This window comes from Acomys russatus, chromosome 20 (genome assembly GCF_903995435.1).
Source record: "Acomys russatus chromosome 20, mAcoRus1.1, whole genome shotgun sequence".
NCBI classification, from domain to species: Eukaryota; Metazoa; Chordata; class Mammalia; order Rodentia; family Muridae; genus Acomys; species Acomys russatus.
In genome coordinates, this window is record NC_067156.1 from 63,284,851 (window position 1) to 63,300,052 (window position 15,202).

A 15,202-nucleotide genomic window follows, 5' to 3' on the forward strand; every position below is an offset into this window, starting at 1 on the left:
CTGGGGCCAAGCAATGGACCCTAGGACTGGGGAGTCCACTTTGAAATGGACCACCTTCCCCAGCTATGGCTCTGCCCTCCTCCCCTTGCCTGAAAGCCTCTGGAACCCAGTGAGACAAGCTCCTTTTAAGCCCCACCCCTTTCTCGGATGCCCCTCCTACACTCCGTGCGCTGTAAACATGAGAAAAACAAAGCCCAAGGAAAAAAAGACAAAAACAACAAATGAGAACCCCCCTCCCGCCTCCCAACTTGGGTGAAAAATTTTTTTCTTTTTTTCACCGTAAACAGGATTTGGCTTTTTTTTTTTTTTTTTTTCTTTCACCTTTGATTTCTTTCTTTCTTTCTTTTTTTTCTTTTCGCTCATAAAGACGGGAAGATTGGGGCTGTCGTTGGTTGTTGGTTCGTCAGGCACCAAAACAAGAAACTCAATGAGAAATATTTGGTGCAGGTTCAGTAATAGCGACATGTCCACCACAGATGACTAGAGCACCACACACAACATTTTTCTTAAGCTAACATGCTCTGGCTGCCATCCACAGAATAGCTAGAGACCCCTACATGGTTTCTACGTGGTCAAGAGGTATATACACAATCCTTCGAAGGACAGGATTGAGGGGCCGGTCAGCAGCTACTACCCTCAAGATCACATCCTGTTCTCAGCAGGTGGGCGCCCCCCCTTCCCGCCCCTTGCACTGCTCACGGCCAGCTCCCTCCCCGGTTTGCAGCAAGGCAATGAGGCCATCACCATTTCGGATGGGTGGGTCCTCCCTACCCCTCCTCTCCCTCAGACACTGATATCAACTCCTCTTCCCACAAAAAAAGAAAAAAAAAGAAAAAGAAAAAGAAATGTGCTTGCAGGCTTCTTCTCTACGTCAAATGGCTCAGAAGGCAAAGTTTGGCTGCAAGGGCTATGGCCGTGGGGGGCAGGAAGGGGACCTGGTGAAGGAAATGGGGCATCCACTGGCTAGCTCCTCCCTCAGCTGTCGGCTCCCAGTTGTGTCTCAATGTCCACTCGGCAGATGGGGCATTTCTTGCTCATGGCAAGCCACTGGTCCACACACAGTTGGTGGAAGAGATGCATACAAGGAAGGCGTCTGGAAAAGAAGAGAGTCAAGTGGCCAAAAGCAGGAGCAAGGAGAAGAGGACCGCTGGGGACCTGATAAAGAGGGCTCTTGGAAACCAGACCCTGGGGGAGGCTGTGGCTGAGATGGGGAATCCTGACTGCAAGTCTCAAAGCTCCCTTCCGTGAAGGCCGTGGTTCTGTCTTAGACCCATCCAAGTCAAGCCCACTTTGCCTCCATGACTCCAGGCCTGTGGTTACCACCTCTAGAATATTCCATACCTAACTTTACTAGCGCAGCCATGAAGCACCACTGTAGCACACTTGGCACCCTGAGGTGCGCATTAAGTAAGTGCCGTGACTAGTCCCTGATGCCCACGAGAGAAGGGGGAGTAACTCAAAGAAGTAACCTCTTACCTCACATCTTCTCCGTCCTCCAACATAGAGAGACAAATTGTGCATTTCTCATCTGTGTCTGATTCCTCCCCTTCGTCTTTCTTGCCCTTGCTGTCCTGGGGTCTTCGCTGTGAATAGAGGGGGGACATTTTAGTTACCTGCTACAGGCTCCTGCCGGCAACTGGCTTTCACCCACAGCCTCCTCCCACCCAGCTAGCCTCTCTGCTCCTGAAGTCAGTCTCTTTAAATACTCATCCCTGACTCCCCATTCTTGCTTCTTGAGAGAGAAGGTTAAAGTCAAGTGAGGAAGAGGCCAGCACTGCTGGTGTTTGTCAGTGTTTGCTAAAGAGTCAGGGTCCTGGTCAACCTGCCTTTGCAGAGCTATTGCCTGTGAGGTAGAGACTTGCCCTGTCTCCCTCACATTGTCCACCTCCTCTCACACCTGTTCAACATGTACCCTTGCCTCTAGGTCCAGAATGCTTCCTTCCTGCCTCCCTCCCTCTTTTCACACGTTCCTTCGTTCCCTCTTTCCACGAACATCCGTTCACCTCTGCTCTCATCACAATTAGCCCCTGTAATTTGCACCATGTAGTTCCAAACTGTCTTCTACAGTTGGGTTTCCTCTCCCTCGCCAGAAAGTGCCCTTAAGATAAGCAGCAGCTCTAGGATGAGGTTAAACATCATGTAGCTACTGAGACTGCTTCCTGGTTTACACGTTGCTATTCATAATTCATTGCCAATTGTTTGACAGCAGTTAAGCACCGTACCAAAAGTTTTCAAGTGGTACATGCAGCCAAGTACGAGGCATGCCATTGCTATTTCATAGGCATCTGGGGAAGGAGACATCTAACCATTTAATTAAATCAGTCCACTTCCCATGGTCTTATCCCCGCGCTGCAGGCATCTAGTCATAAGTCTGAGAGTAAGCAATCACAGAAAGAAAACCATCCAGTCTGTCCTCTCTCCAGAGGCAAGAAAACTGCAAAGTCATTTTGCAGAGACACATAGAATCACAAGGTGAAGACAAGGGAATGACCTTGGGGCCAGACCTAGGTGTCAGGACCACCTACTTCAGTCGGAAGCTCAAAAGTTCCCTACTCTGATTTAGTCTGGGGGTGCTCTTCTCTGGGTGGAGCACACAAGGAAACCTGATGTCTCTGCCCTCGGCCTCTCTAATGTGCCCCGTGTACCAGCTGCAGTGATGCCAGGTTTCTGCAAAGTCCATTTTATCCAGAAAACCAAGCTGTATCCATTGTCCTATGTGTTTGTCGTGTGTGAATTTTTAGTATTAATAAAGTAATGTCATCTGCCTACTGCACAGCCAGCTGTGTTGGTGAGAGGACTAGCCCTGTGAGAAAGGCTATGCCTAACAAAACAGTGTTGAGCCCCAACCACATGCCTGGTTCCTATTGCTTTTCTCCACCACTTCTCATGCTTTCGTCTTTCTGTCATAATTTCAGTTCAATGGTATCTTGTATAGATGTTCCTAATCTGTATTTCTCTGTTTTCACATCATATTTTTTTTTGTTCTCTTTGGTCTTCCTCTCCAATATCTACAGAACTTTCATTTTTAACTTCAACTTTTTTCAGCATTTATTTAATATTTACTACTTATCTACCTTCTTAACATTTCTCTTATTTTTTTCCTTTTTAAAAAAAATGTATACTATAATTTATTCAGATTACACTCCAATTGTTATCCCTTCACTTGTATCTTCCCATTCCCACCCTCCCTCTCTCTTCTGCCTATTCCTCTCCCTTAGACCTCTGACAGAAGGGGACCTCTCCCTCACCATATGACCACAGCCATCAGGTCTCATCCAGATAGCCTGCTTCCCCTTCCTCTGTGTGCTGCTGGGCCTCCCCACCAAGGGGCAATAATCAAATCAGGAGCACCAGAGTTCATGTTAGAGGCAGTCCCTGTTCTCCCCACGGCCATGGAGAATGAGCTATCAATTCGCTAGATCTGAACAGGAGGATCTAGCTTTACTGCATGCGTTGTCCTTGGTTGGTGCCACTGTTTGTGCAGGCCCCTCCTGGGTCCAGATCCTCTGGCCTTGACGGTCTCCTTGGCGGAGGGGCATCAACATTTCTTTTTAACTTTGATAATCTTGATTTTTTTTTTCTCTTTGGCTTTTCACCGTGTAGTGTTAGCTGTCTTGGAACTCATTTGTATACCAAGCTGGCCTCCAGCTCAGAGATCCACCTACCTCTGCCTCCCAAGTTCTGGGGTTAAAGGCCTGTGCTACCATACCCAGCTTGATAATCTTAATTTTTAATTTTATACTTTGGTTTTATTTCTCTTCCTATTTTTATTCTTTTTCATATATTTCTATTTTAATGTCTATATTATCTATTTTTATTATTAGTTAAGATACATTTTTTGGTTTATATTATTTTAGTCTCTGTTAAAAATTTTTAAATTATTTTGACGTTTTATTCGGGTCTTAAAGTTTATGAAAGTTTTCTTCCTATTCCTTCTCTTGTTTTTACCCATGCCTGTTATCTCACTGATTTAGCACCCAAAGCTCATATATTTAGATGGTCCCCACTTGGTAGACTTGTTTGGGATGGAGACATGCCCTTGTGGGCTTTGAGATTTCAAAAAGACTTGTGCCTCCTAGTGTGCCCTCTCTGACTCCTGATGTTGGATCAAGATGTGAGCTCTCAGGGGTTTCTGTTGCTGTGCCTGCCTTCTCACTGCCATTGTGGACTCTGGCTTCCTGAAACAGTAAGTCCAATTAAATGCTTTCTTTTATAAATTGACTTAGTAGTGGTGTTTTATGGTAGCTAGGAAAGTAGCCAATGCGGTGGAGATGTGTGTTTGATGATTCATGGTCTTTGATACTGACACCTGGCATGTGGGCAAGATTTAGTCTCCAGGAACAGTGGCTTGCCATTTGCCGTTCCTAAGCACTAGGTAGGTACCAGACCCAGTGTATGGAGCTGTATCACCCCATGACATTCCTGCAGCAGCTATGGTGAAAACAGAAGGAACTGGCCAAGTCCACAGTCACTCAGCTATACTCAGAAGAACTGAACTTCAAAACTGGCCATCTGACTCCAGTGCCAAGTGCTTTCTGCTGGTGCTCTCTCAGGTCTCGTGAGAGCTGATGAAGGCCTCTTGGTGCACCAGGATAAGTCTTAAACTGGCCTGAATTTCCCTAAATTTGCTTAATTTTGATTCAGTATTAAACTTTTTTGGTACAGTGGTTCTGAGTTACATTAAAAACTAAGCAACAGTAGAGTATTTCCAACCCCCACTATAGGAATCAGAGGAAGCCCTGAGTGGTAAAGTCCTTGGCCAGTGTGTATTTTGACATATGCACAGCCATGTTGAGGATGTCCAAGACCCTGGACCCATGGGACAATTGGCAAAGTTGTTGTCCATGCGGTCAAGACTCCATAGAAATGGCAAAGTTTTTCTGAGAGTCTGAGCTTGAATGTTTATGCAGTCTTCATGCATGTGTGCAAAGCCTAGCAACTTCAGCTTCCTTTCCCTGCACATTTACAGCTCAAGACTACTCACCCACAGAGACTTCCCACTGAGACCAGCCAGCCCATCCCCCAATGCATAACAAACACATTGACCTTCCAAGTTGCTACGGTGATAATGTTAGAGACCCTACCTGAACCCAGCTTCACTCTGTGTGCATCCTTTCTTCAATCCCTCATTGCCCCTAGCCAGGGAATCTGGAACCCAAGCCATGAGCAGAGTGCACCCCCTACCACCACCCTGCAGCTTCTCCTTATATGAATATCTCACATTATCTGGTACACTTGTGACAAATGATGGACCAATACTGACCAATATTAGCTGAAGTCCCTAAGTCTCTTAGTTTTCACAAGTTATGGTTTGGCTCTGAAATGCTAAAGGTTTGACTGCACCCTTGGGGTGTTGGAATTATTAATTAATTAATCCACTGATGCATTCCTAATTTGGTGGCATTGTTAGGCGGAGGGAATCAGGAGGCAGGACCTCATTGGAGGAAGTGGGTCACCAGGGATGTTTCCTTCCCAGCATCTCTGTGCTCTCTCTGCTTCCTAACTACCAGGTCTCACCACAGGCCCAGAAACAGAGAACAGGGTCCATGGACAAACTTCTGAAACTCCGAACCCGAATGAATCTCCCCTCGTTAAAGTAGCTTTTCTCGGGGATTGTCACAGTGATGGGCAACCTAACTAACTCAGAGATCCCTCCTTGTGTCTTTGGTAAATGCATAATGTCACCTGTTTACATTATGATGCCATACAAAATAATTTTCTGCACTAAAAATTCCTGACACTCTGCCTCTCCTTCCCTCTATAGTGGCAATCACTGACTTAAAAAATGAAACAAAACCTTTTTCTGTAGTATTGTTTTCCAGGGCATCACATGGTCCACAGTGTACAGTTTACAGCCTGTGGACCGCTCTTCTTCTACTATATAGTGCAGATTTCAGTTCCTCCACATCCTTGCACAGCTTATTTTCTTTTGTTGTAAAATAGTAATGCACTGTGAATGTTTACTTATTCACCTACTAAAGAACATTTGGTTTCTTCCAAGCATTCATTTGTTTTCATTGAAATAACGTTTTAAAAGCTCAGATTTCTGTGTAATAGTCCTACAGGCAGGTTCTACTTGTCATATCAGTGGGTACAGCCCATGGTTTTGTAACTTTCAAATGTCCTCAGAAGAGCCCAGTCGCACGCAATTTAGAGGTCTCCTTGCCTTTGGCTCTTATGCGATTGGACTTGGAATGGTTTTCTACGGTGAGCCTTGTGTGCAGGAGCCCCCTTTGTCCACAGAAGGGATACAAACACTGATGTTCACCCACAGGTGCACAGATACATGCGTGAGCGCTCTAGCCAGCATCTGCACGCTCAGCCTTTGTCCCTTCCCTGTCAAAAGGCTCCCATGCTCCCTCCTGACCACAGCTGATGTGGGCCAGTGAGAAATCCTGAGGTGCCTGCTCAGCTGTAGAGTGTATAACGCGAGCAAAGGCTTCTGGGCCTGCAGGGTGGGTGTCCCCTACAGACAGCCAGGATAGTGCAAGCAGACAACCGACAACTCCGTTCCCACCCGCTGACGGTGCAGCTTGTCTCCGCAGCCTTACCTTCTTGTACTTGTGGGGGAAGGTGAACCTCTCGATGGTGTTCTGCACAGCTCCTCGGGTCACGTTTCCCAACCTGTCCTCAAGCTGCAGCAGCTCCTGTGAAGAGGGAGACACGGGCTCACGTGTGCTCAGCGTGTTCAACTGTACATAAACACACGGTGATAAGGAAGAGCAAGTGAGACGTGCACAGGAAGCAGACTCACTGCCGTCAGGCAAAGGCAGTCATTTCTCTTTCTCTCTTCCTTTCAGCCTGCGGCCTTCCCACCACCTGCATCTACCCACCAGCAAGGAAAAGCGGAGAGAACGGTGGCAGGACAGAGGCTTGCCAGCCGGTCAGTGCCACCCAGGGCCACCTACCTCGTAGCTCTCCCGAACGGCCGAGGTGTGCCGGCTAGGATTGAGTCCCTGGAGGGCGAGGAAGTGAAGCTGCGGGTAAGGGTAGTTTCGGATTTCATGGACAACCTGAGACAGAAAAAGCAGTTTGGACAGCATGACTATCCTAGGCTTCCCCTCTGCGAGACGGGCAATTCCTCCTGTCGTAACCACCAGCCAGCACAGCCGTGACCCACTGCAGTCACATGTCCCGTCTGTTCTTACGTTCTACCCTCTTCACAAAGACCCAAGCTTGTGCAGAGATGCTGCGGGAAGAGGTAGCTGTCAACACAATGACGCTGACCCTGACTGAGGAAAAGCCACATACACAGCAGCGCTGTTCAGAGCGCGTCCCCAGCCTCACCTGATGGAAGTTGCAGGGCAATTATGATCCCATTTTACTGATGGGGTGGATAAGGCACAAGCAGATTAAATTTAATCAGCTTATGCCATGCATGCAGGTGGCAGAGCTAAGACTCAGACCCGGAGCTGCATGGCACAAGCCTCCCCTACTCTAAGAGCAACAGGATGCCTAAGGGTCAGCGTCAGGGCCTGGGACAAGACAAGTCAATAACTGAGGTAAATAGTATTTTAATGCAGCGTCTCTAAGTAAAAAAAAAATGAATTTTTACAAACTCACAATGAACAAAATATTAATATTTTAAATATACAGACTGTGGTGGTTTGAATAGGAACGGCTCCCTGTAGACTCGTGTGTGTGGATGCTTGGCCCATGGGGAAGGGAACTGTTAACAGGTATAGTCTCCTGCCTTGTGGATCAAGATGTGGAACTCTCAGCTCCTTCCCCAGCAGCACCATGTCTGCCCACACGCTGCCATGGTGACGATGGGCTAAACCTCTGGAACTGTAAGCTAGCCCCAATTAAACATTTTCCTTTATAAGAGTTGCCATGGTCGTGGTGTCTCTACACAACAACGAAACCCTGACTGAGACACAGACTGTAGTCCTTAACTTGTCCGTGCCTGTTTTATTCAGCCCTCTGTAACCCTGGCTAGGAGTCAGCACGGCTTTGGTCCAGCTGCTCACTGCATGCGCTGGGACCAGTTGTTTAACCTCTCTCAGCATCAGCTGCACAGAGTGGGCAAAATGCCTGACTGTACGGGGTTACCGGCAGAAGCGAGATAGGAAATAAGGAAGTACTGACCAGGCAAGGCTGGCCAACTGGCAAGCCCCTGGGGATCTGCTCGCCCCAACTTACCCAGCCCTGGTCTTAGAAGCACACACCACCACCGTGCCTGGACTTTTACGTGTGTGCTGGGGGCCGAACCCAGGTCTTGATGCTTGTACAGCAAGCATTTTACCTCCCGAGCCACCTCCCCAGCCCCAGGATGGAGTCTTTCAGCCCTGGGCATTTCCCCAAAGACTACAGCCTGCCATGCCTTGACCCCCTTCAGTAGCCACTCCCTCCATTTCATCCTACTTAAGATAGAATGAGAATTGGGGCTAAGAGTGGAGGGCAGGTTTGCCTAAGAGCTGCCCGGACTCAGCACCCTGGGCACTGCGGAGAGCCAAGTGTGGCCTCAGCTCATCACCAGGATGCAGCAGGCAGACAGGAAGTTCATACCCCCTCAGGGCTCCCTCACTCACCATCTGTGTGGACGAGGAGTTTCTGGGGAAGTGGTGCATTCGAGGAGTTGCTAGGTAATGCTGATAGTGCTGAGGGATGGGCCGCACCTGGAACTGGGCAGGACTCAAGCCAGCGTCCACACTGAGATCCCTGTGGGGACACAGCCACCCATGAGCAACAGGGTAGGGGACGTACCAACGGGTTTCAGAAAGAGGCCTCAGGCACCACCTTAGGGCAATGTCAGAGCACACACTGCCAACCCACCCCCCTCTAAGCTAGAGAAAACGGCACCGATAGCCCTTCTAACAAGCTGCTTGCACGCGACGAGCGGTCTCCATGTCTGTCCTGAACACTCATCGAAGACCTTTCCATCTGAGGCCCCTGGAGAAGCCTAGACAACTAAGCTCTCTCCAAGAGAGAGTCTAAATGGAGCAGCCAGGGATACGGTGCCAAAAAAAAAAAAAAAAAAAAAAAGCAAGGACCAAGCTGAGGATGGGAAGTGGCCATAGTTTCACCAGTAGATAAAACTGCGACAGGAAGGGTAGTGGCCCCTCCGCTGCTCGTCCTACAGGCTAGAAAGCTATGCTAGGCCACCCAGTCGCTTTCCTAAAAGTCTGGGGAAACTCACTTCATTTAAACCTAAGTTTCACTAAGACATTTTCAAATTGGATAGAAACTATAAACCCGCTGGCCCAAAATTATCAAAAAACTTCAACAGAGGAATACAAAGTACATAATAAGCAAATTAAAAAAAAAAACGAATAAAGACAAAAGCTTAAAACGAACCCAAGATTAAAGAGAAAGCACCCTCAGATAGAGAAGATGGGTATGAACTATCACAGACTTGCTGTTTAAATGAAGCTGCCAGGAGAGAAAAAGATGACGCCAATAAGAAAAAGAAGAAAAAAGAAGCAACCAAGCACAAAGTCTATACCCAGTAAAAATGATTTTCAAATGAAGATAAAGTGATGGGTTTTTTTTCAGATGAGCAAAGGCTGAGAGGAAGTAGTGCTAATGGTCCAGCACCGCAAGAAGTAATAAAGAAAAGTCTGCAGACAGAAGGAAAATGGTGCCAGGTAAAAATCTTGACGAATACAAAGAGGAATTGGTGGCTAAGGAGAAGTGGAGATAATTTCAGGTCTGTGGAGAAAGTGCACAGAGAGAAACCAGAACATTCTGTCATAACCAAAAGCAGGAACACTACTAATGTGTGCCAGGGTCATGGCAGAAGGACCCTCCAGCGGAGGCTTCCACCAGCAGGCTTGGATAACGCACCTCGGTAACTATTACTACAAAAAGATGACACACATTTAAATGTGGGCTGAGACGATGCTGAACAAAACCATCCTCTTTGGAGGATGCCAGGGGACCACCCCCTTACCAGGAAGACTAAATAAAGGGAAGAAAAGGAAGCCTCAAGCAGCTGCCTTGCCTTTCCATGACTAAGGCACTTCAGGGCAACCAAATAGTTGATGAGGGTCATTTCTCATATTGAAGTTTTCCATCAAGCTTATGAATAAGGAATTATTAAATTACCTGTCACCAATTTGCATTCTCCAAAGAAATAAAAGACCCAGACAGAGTTCATCAATTGCTGCCAACATCACAGAAGGACAGACAACCACACAGTGTGCTTTCTGGTAGAAAAACACAGTGATATCTCCAAAGTGTTTCTGCTAAGAAATCAGAAAGGAAGAGAGGGAGGAAGAGAGGGGGACAAAGAGAGCTGGAGACAGAGACAGAGAGAGGTGGAAGGGGGCTGGAGAGAGAGAGGGAGAGGTGGGGAGTTTCTTAAGACAGGGTCTTACTCTGTCACCGAAGCCAGAAGAGAACTCATAATCCTCCTGCCTCACCCTCCAAAATGTTAGGATTGCAGGCAAGAGCTGCCATGGTATCACTTTTGAGGACCATCTAAAGTGGCATCATTAGGGTATATCGGCAAAATCTAGATAAGAGGAACTTTACAGGAGCACACTAGTTTCTTCAGCGAAGTCACACACACGCATGCACGCACATACACGAACCAGTGCAAAGCTGTGATCCGGGCGACGCCACAACTCACTGGCTCTGACCAAGAAGATGCATCCAAACAAGAGACGCACACTGGTCCTCAAGCAGAGACTCCTCGTGGGTTGCGGACTCACTCGGATATTGCAGGCCTCTTACTGCAAGGGAGCCCAGGTCTCTGACCACTTGTGGTGCAGTGTTCTGAAGAGGAGGAAGCTGCATCAAATGAGAGCTCTGAAATTCTGCAGTGTCCCCTCAAGTCTCTGCTGAATCACAAATTATGTGTGTGTAGGGCAGCGTTTCTCAATCTGTGCCTCATGACCCTTTGGGAGTCAAATGACCCTTTCACAGGGTCACCAAGACCATTAGAAAACACAGACGTTTACATTATGATTCATAACAGTAAGTAATGAGGTAGCAACAACAATAATTTTACGGTTAGAGGTCACCACCACATGAGGTCTCAGCATTGGGAGGGTTGAGAGTTACTGGTGTAGAGTGACAGCCCCACAGGTTGAACAAAAAGCACCCATGGCAATAGTGCGTGGTTCCCCAAGTTCAGACAGATCTAATTTTGGAAACGAGACTTGTAGTTGGTCACTAAGCGCATTCAGCTGACTCCAGGACTACCTTTTTAAAGCTGTTCTCTGAGTTCTGTTAGAGCAGATCCACAGTACCGGCTGATTTAGGGGGTATTTGAGATCAGCTGTAATAAGACTTGACGAGCCTCCAAACCGTCATGCAGATCCGCGAGTGCATTTACCAAAGCAAAGGCCAACACTCCATAAACCTATAGCTCACTGTTCAAAAGCAAATAACTGGTCATGATTTCAAAAAAGGACAATATGTCCAACAGTCCCGGGAAAATCAGACAACAGAAATACTCCAACACAGTTAATAAAATAAAAATGCCAAAATAGCTATTATAACCACATTCAAGTATATGGCTAGAAACATAAACATAGGAAAAAGGCTTAAGAAAATAACCTAAATGGCATGGAATATGCAGTGTCTGAGATGGAAACTTCACTGGAGTGGGTCAACTGCAGATTGAGACACACACCAGTAAAGACAATCTAAATGAAATATGTAGATAAAAAGGAAGCGGGACTAAGCCCCGGTGACAATGCCGAACAGGTAAACACATCAGCCTCTCAAAGGGCCAAAGGAAGATGATCAAAGAAAGGAACCTGGTTAGGAAGGTTGCAGAAAAGTTTACAAAACAAAACAAAAGGCCACTGATTCAAAACCCTCAGCATACTACGAGCCAAAACAAAAAGGAAATATCACCCAAGGATATGAAAAGTCCCATAAAAATGCTAATAAAAGATAAAATTCTAAAACAAGCCCAAGGAAACAAAAGATCCATGAATGGAGACAAAAATTTCAGATTTCCCACCAGGCATAAAGCAAACAAGGAAACAGTGGAATGACATTCTTAGAGAAGAAAAAAAATCCTGTCAACACAGAAGCCTGTATCCAGCAAAAATGTCTTTCAGAACGAGGTAAAATAAGACCTTTTAGGACAATCAAAACTGAAAGTGCAGCTGACCGGCATGACAAGAAATACTAAAAGACCTGCTGCAGACAGACAAAAAGGGCAGGTAGAGACTTAGGTCTACACCAAGGAATAAAACATTCTGGAGAAACAGGTTATATAAAAAGATAATCAAGCTTCTTTCCTCTATTAATTTTTTCCCTTGAGGTTTTATTGATTAAAAGAAGACACTAGCAAACATTTTTCCATGAAGAGTCACATAGTGAATGGTTTAGGTTTCAAGAGTCGTCCATTCTCTGCCACAACAAATCCTATTCAAAAGTAGCCACAAACCATTTGTAAGCAAATTAGTATGGCTGTGTTCTAACAACAATTTATTTAAAAACAAAGTAAACAAACAATTGATAGATTATGTTAGATTTGACATATAGTCTGTAGTTTTCAGGGCTACTGGTTTAAAGCAAAAATTATTGTAATGTATTGTGTCAATTATAGGATATATATACATATGCATATGAATATATATACATCCATAGAATGAATAGCAAAGAACATAAACTGAGAAATGTAAGTATACAATTATTAGTATATGGTTCCATTTCACACAAAGAAACATGATATAGTTAGGGCAGACGCTGTACTTGTTGTAAACTAATAAATAAACAAAATAGTGACACAACTGTGAGCCTAATATTTATTCCTAACAATCAATCCAAAATAAGGCACACAATAGACAAAAAGACAAGGCAAACAGAAACAAAGGGCAAGACTGTAGGTTCAGCTCTAACTATATGGATAATTACAATAAATGTAAATCTTCTATACATTTCCATTAACACAGATTTTCATCTGGAAAACAACAGCCAACTGTTTGTTATTTTTAAAACAAAGGCATAAAAAGGTAAAAAACAAAAAAAACTAACTGGGCGTGGTGACATATGTCTTTAATCCTAGTACTCAGGAGCAGAGCCTGCTCAATCTCTGTGAGTTTGAAGTGTACCTAAAAAGTCCTAGGCCAGTCAGGGCTACACAACAAAACTCTACCTTAAAAACATATTCTAGTTTTTTTTTAAAAAAAAAAAAAAAAAAAAAAAAGGAAAAGAAAAAAGAAGCAAGCACCACTGGAAGAAAGTGAGAATGGCCATGTAAATTAATATCAGACAAAGCAAATTTTGAACTAAATAGCAAAAAGAGAAATAAGACTGTGTGGTCAATTCATTTTGTCTTATGAGAGACATATGTTGTAATATTATAAATCAAAGCAAGTGAAAGCTAAAGCTAGCAGAACTCAAATCAAACAAGGGACAGAGTGGCTAAGAGTACTTTGTGCTCTTACAGAGGATCCACGTTCAGCTGCCTCACCCACATATCAACTATTAACCTATGACCTGCCAATGCTAGGGGATCTGACACCCTCTTCTGCACCATGGACCCTGCACACATATGGTGCCCTTACACACAAGCAAAAATATTCATACACAGAAAACAATCTTGTAAAAAAGAAAGACAGAAGCATAATTATAGACTTCAATCTCCTCCCTCTATAACTCATAGAAAAGCTAACAAAATTAATCATAATGAAAATCAGAAACAAAATTCTGTCCTTAAATAGAAATTCACAACTTTATAATCTTATGTGGAAATAAAAAGAAGGATGAGCCACCGTGACCTAAAGGTCCACTTTAAGAAGCTACTAGACAGGAAAAGGAAGAGGAAGAGGAAGAGGAAGAAGAAGAGGAGAGGATGATAAGAAACATCCTCCCTGGGCCCAGGCTCACTCAGCCAGGATGAAGTTCACAGATTTCTTCTTTTCAGTTTTTGAGATTATAATATAATTGCATTTCTCCCTTCCCTTTCTTCCCTCAAAAATCTTCCAAACTTTCCTTAAACTCACAGTTTCTTTTTTCACCAAATTTTTATTGCGTTGATTTACTAAGCCAGCATATCTCATAACAACAATCTATAAGCAGTTATTATACCCACAGATATGTGTAGTCTTCACCCATCAAGGCAACTCCTCTTTGCAACAGATGGAGACAGAAAACTACAACCAATAAAAATGCATAGTCAAGCCAGACCCAGTAGGTACATCTACAAAGTCAGCATCTTGATAAGTCTGGATCTGAGATGCTAGAGCTAAAATCAGAGCAGGCCCCGTGGGAAAAAACGGAGACCTGGCCTGTGGCTCATGTCCAGGGCAAGGTTTAAACATGGTGAAGAAGGGGTATCCGAGATTTATCCCCCAAGGCTTAATGCTCCCACTCACTCTTAGACCAGGACATGCAACTGGAAAACTGGTTGGGAAGGGTGTGGCATCCCAAAGTAAGACCAGGATAGCCTTAAACCTGGGGTTGGGCCAGGCCTAAGACCAAAGCCTTAGAATGACCCAGAACAGGAGCCAGTGGCTTCTGATGGTAGAAAGGAACGTACTGGGTGGGGGGTGGGGGTGACTGTTGCAGACAACCCCTTCCCTCCAGGAGCTCCCTGCAGGGGGTTGGAGGAGCCTCTCCTACAATGCATTTCCTATTGTCTACTGGCAGTTAAGCATGCTTCATAGAAGAAAATGGGAATACAGCTAGCATAATGATCAAAAATAAAATAAAACAAAATAAAATAAAATAGGGGGGGAAACCTTCTCACCACTGGGCCTACCCTTGCCAAAACAGAGCTCATTACAGAAGAGAAGAACCTGCTGCCACAGCGGGGATAGGACAAGCAGAATGAGCCCAGGGATGGGTCCACACAGGACAGTGACCTCATTCTTTGTTTCTCAGGGCAACAAGGAATGGGAGCCCTGGGGATGCAGAAAGGGCGGGATGAGGAAGACCGGGTTTGGATGGGTAAGGATGCTAAGGACGGGACTGATGTGCTGCACTGTTCCTGACTCCTCACAAGGATGACCCTCCCTGGTCACCTGTGTGACACACCTCCCGCACACCTTCTTGGACCCTGTGTCTGTGTCTAAGTCAGTCAGCTGTGTACAAGGGCTCTGAGTGCTCCGCGTGCGCTGAATTGAGTCAAATTGAATCGACTTGACTGCTTGAGAGACAGAATTTAATCCAGACTGCAATTAAATCTTCCTAATTTGAATCTGCTAATTAGGAAAAGGCTGGGCTGAAGTTGGCAGTAGTGTGACCCATCTTTTAAGAGACTGTTGAGTCTAACCTGAGAATGCACAGAGGCTGG

The 15,202-nt window shown here is 45.4% G+C and overlaps 1 protein-coding gene across 1 annotated transcript in view; it reads right to left on the reverse strand.

The window, feature by feature from the left end:
• Positions 1-350: 350 nt before the first annotated feature.
• Ark2c (arkadia (RNF111) C-terminal like ring finger ubiquitin ligase 2C) overlaps positions 351-15,202 on the reverse strand; it is a 100,174-nt gene continuing 85,322 nt past the window's right edge. The window contains exons 4-8 of the mRNA XM_051163697.1: positions 8,532-8,661; positions 6,909-7,013; positions 6,552-6,647; positions 1,477-1,583; positions 351-1,093 (exon numbers count right to left, since the gene is read on the reverse strand). Of these exons, the coding sequence (XP_051019654.1) occupies positions 976-1,093; positions 1,477-1,583; positions 6,552-6,647; positions 6,909-7,013; positions 8,532-8,661 (556 nt within the window). The 3' untranslated portion in view covers positions 351-975. The remainder of the gene's footprint in view (positions 1,094-1,476; positions 1,584-6,551; positions 6,648-6,908; positions 7,014-8,531; positions 8,662-15,202) is intronic.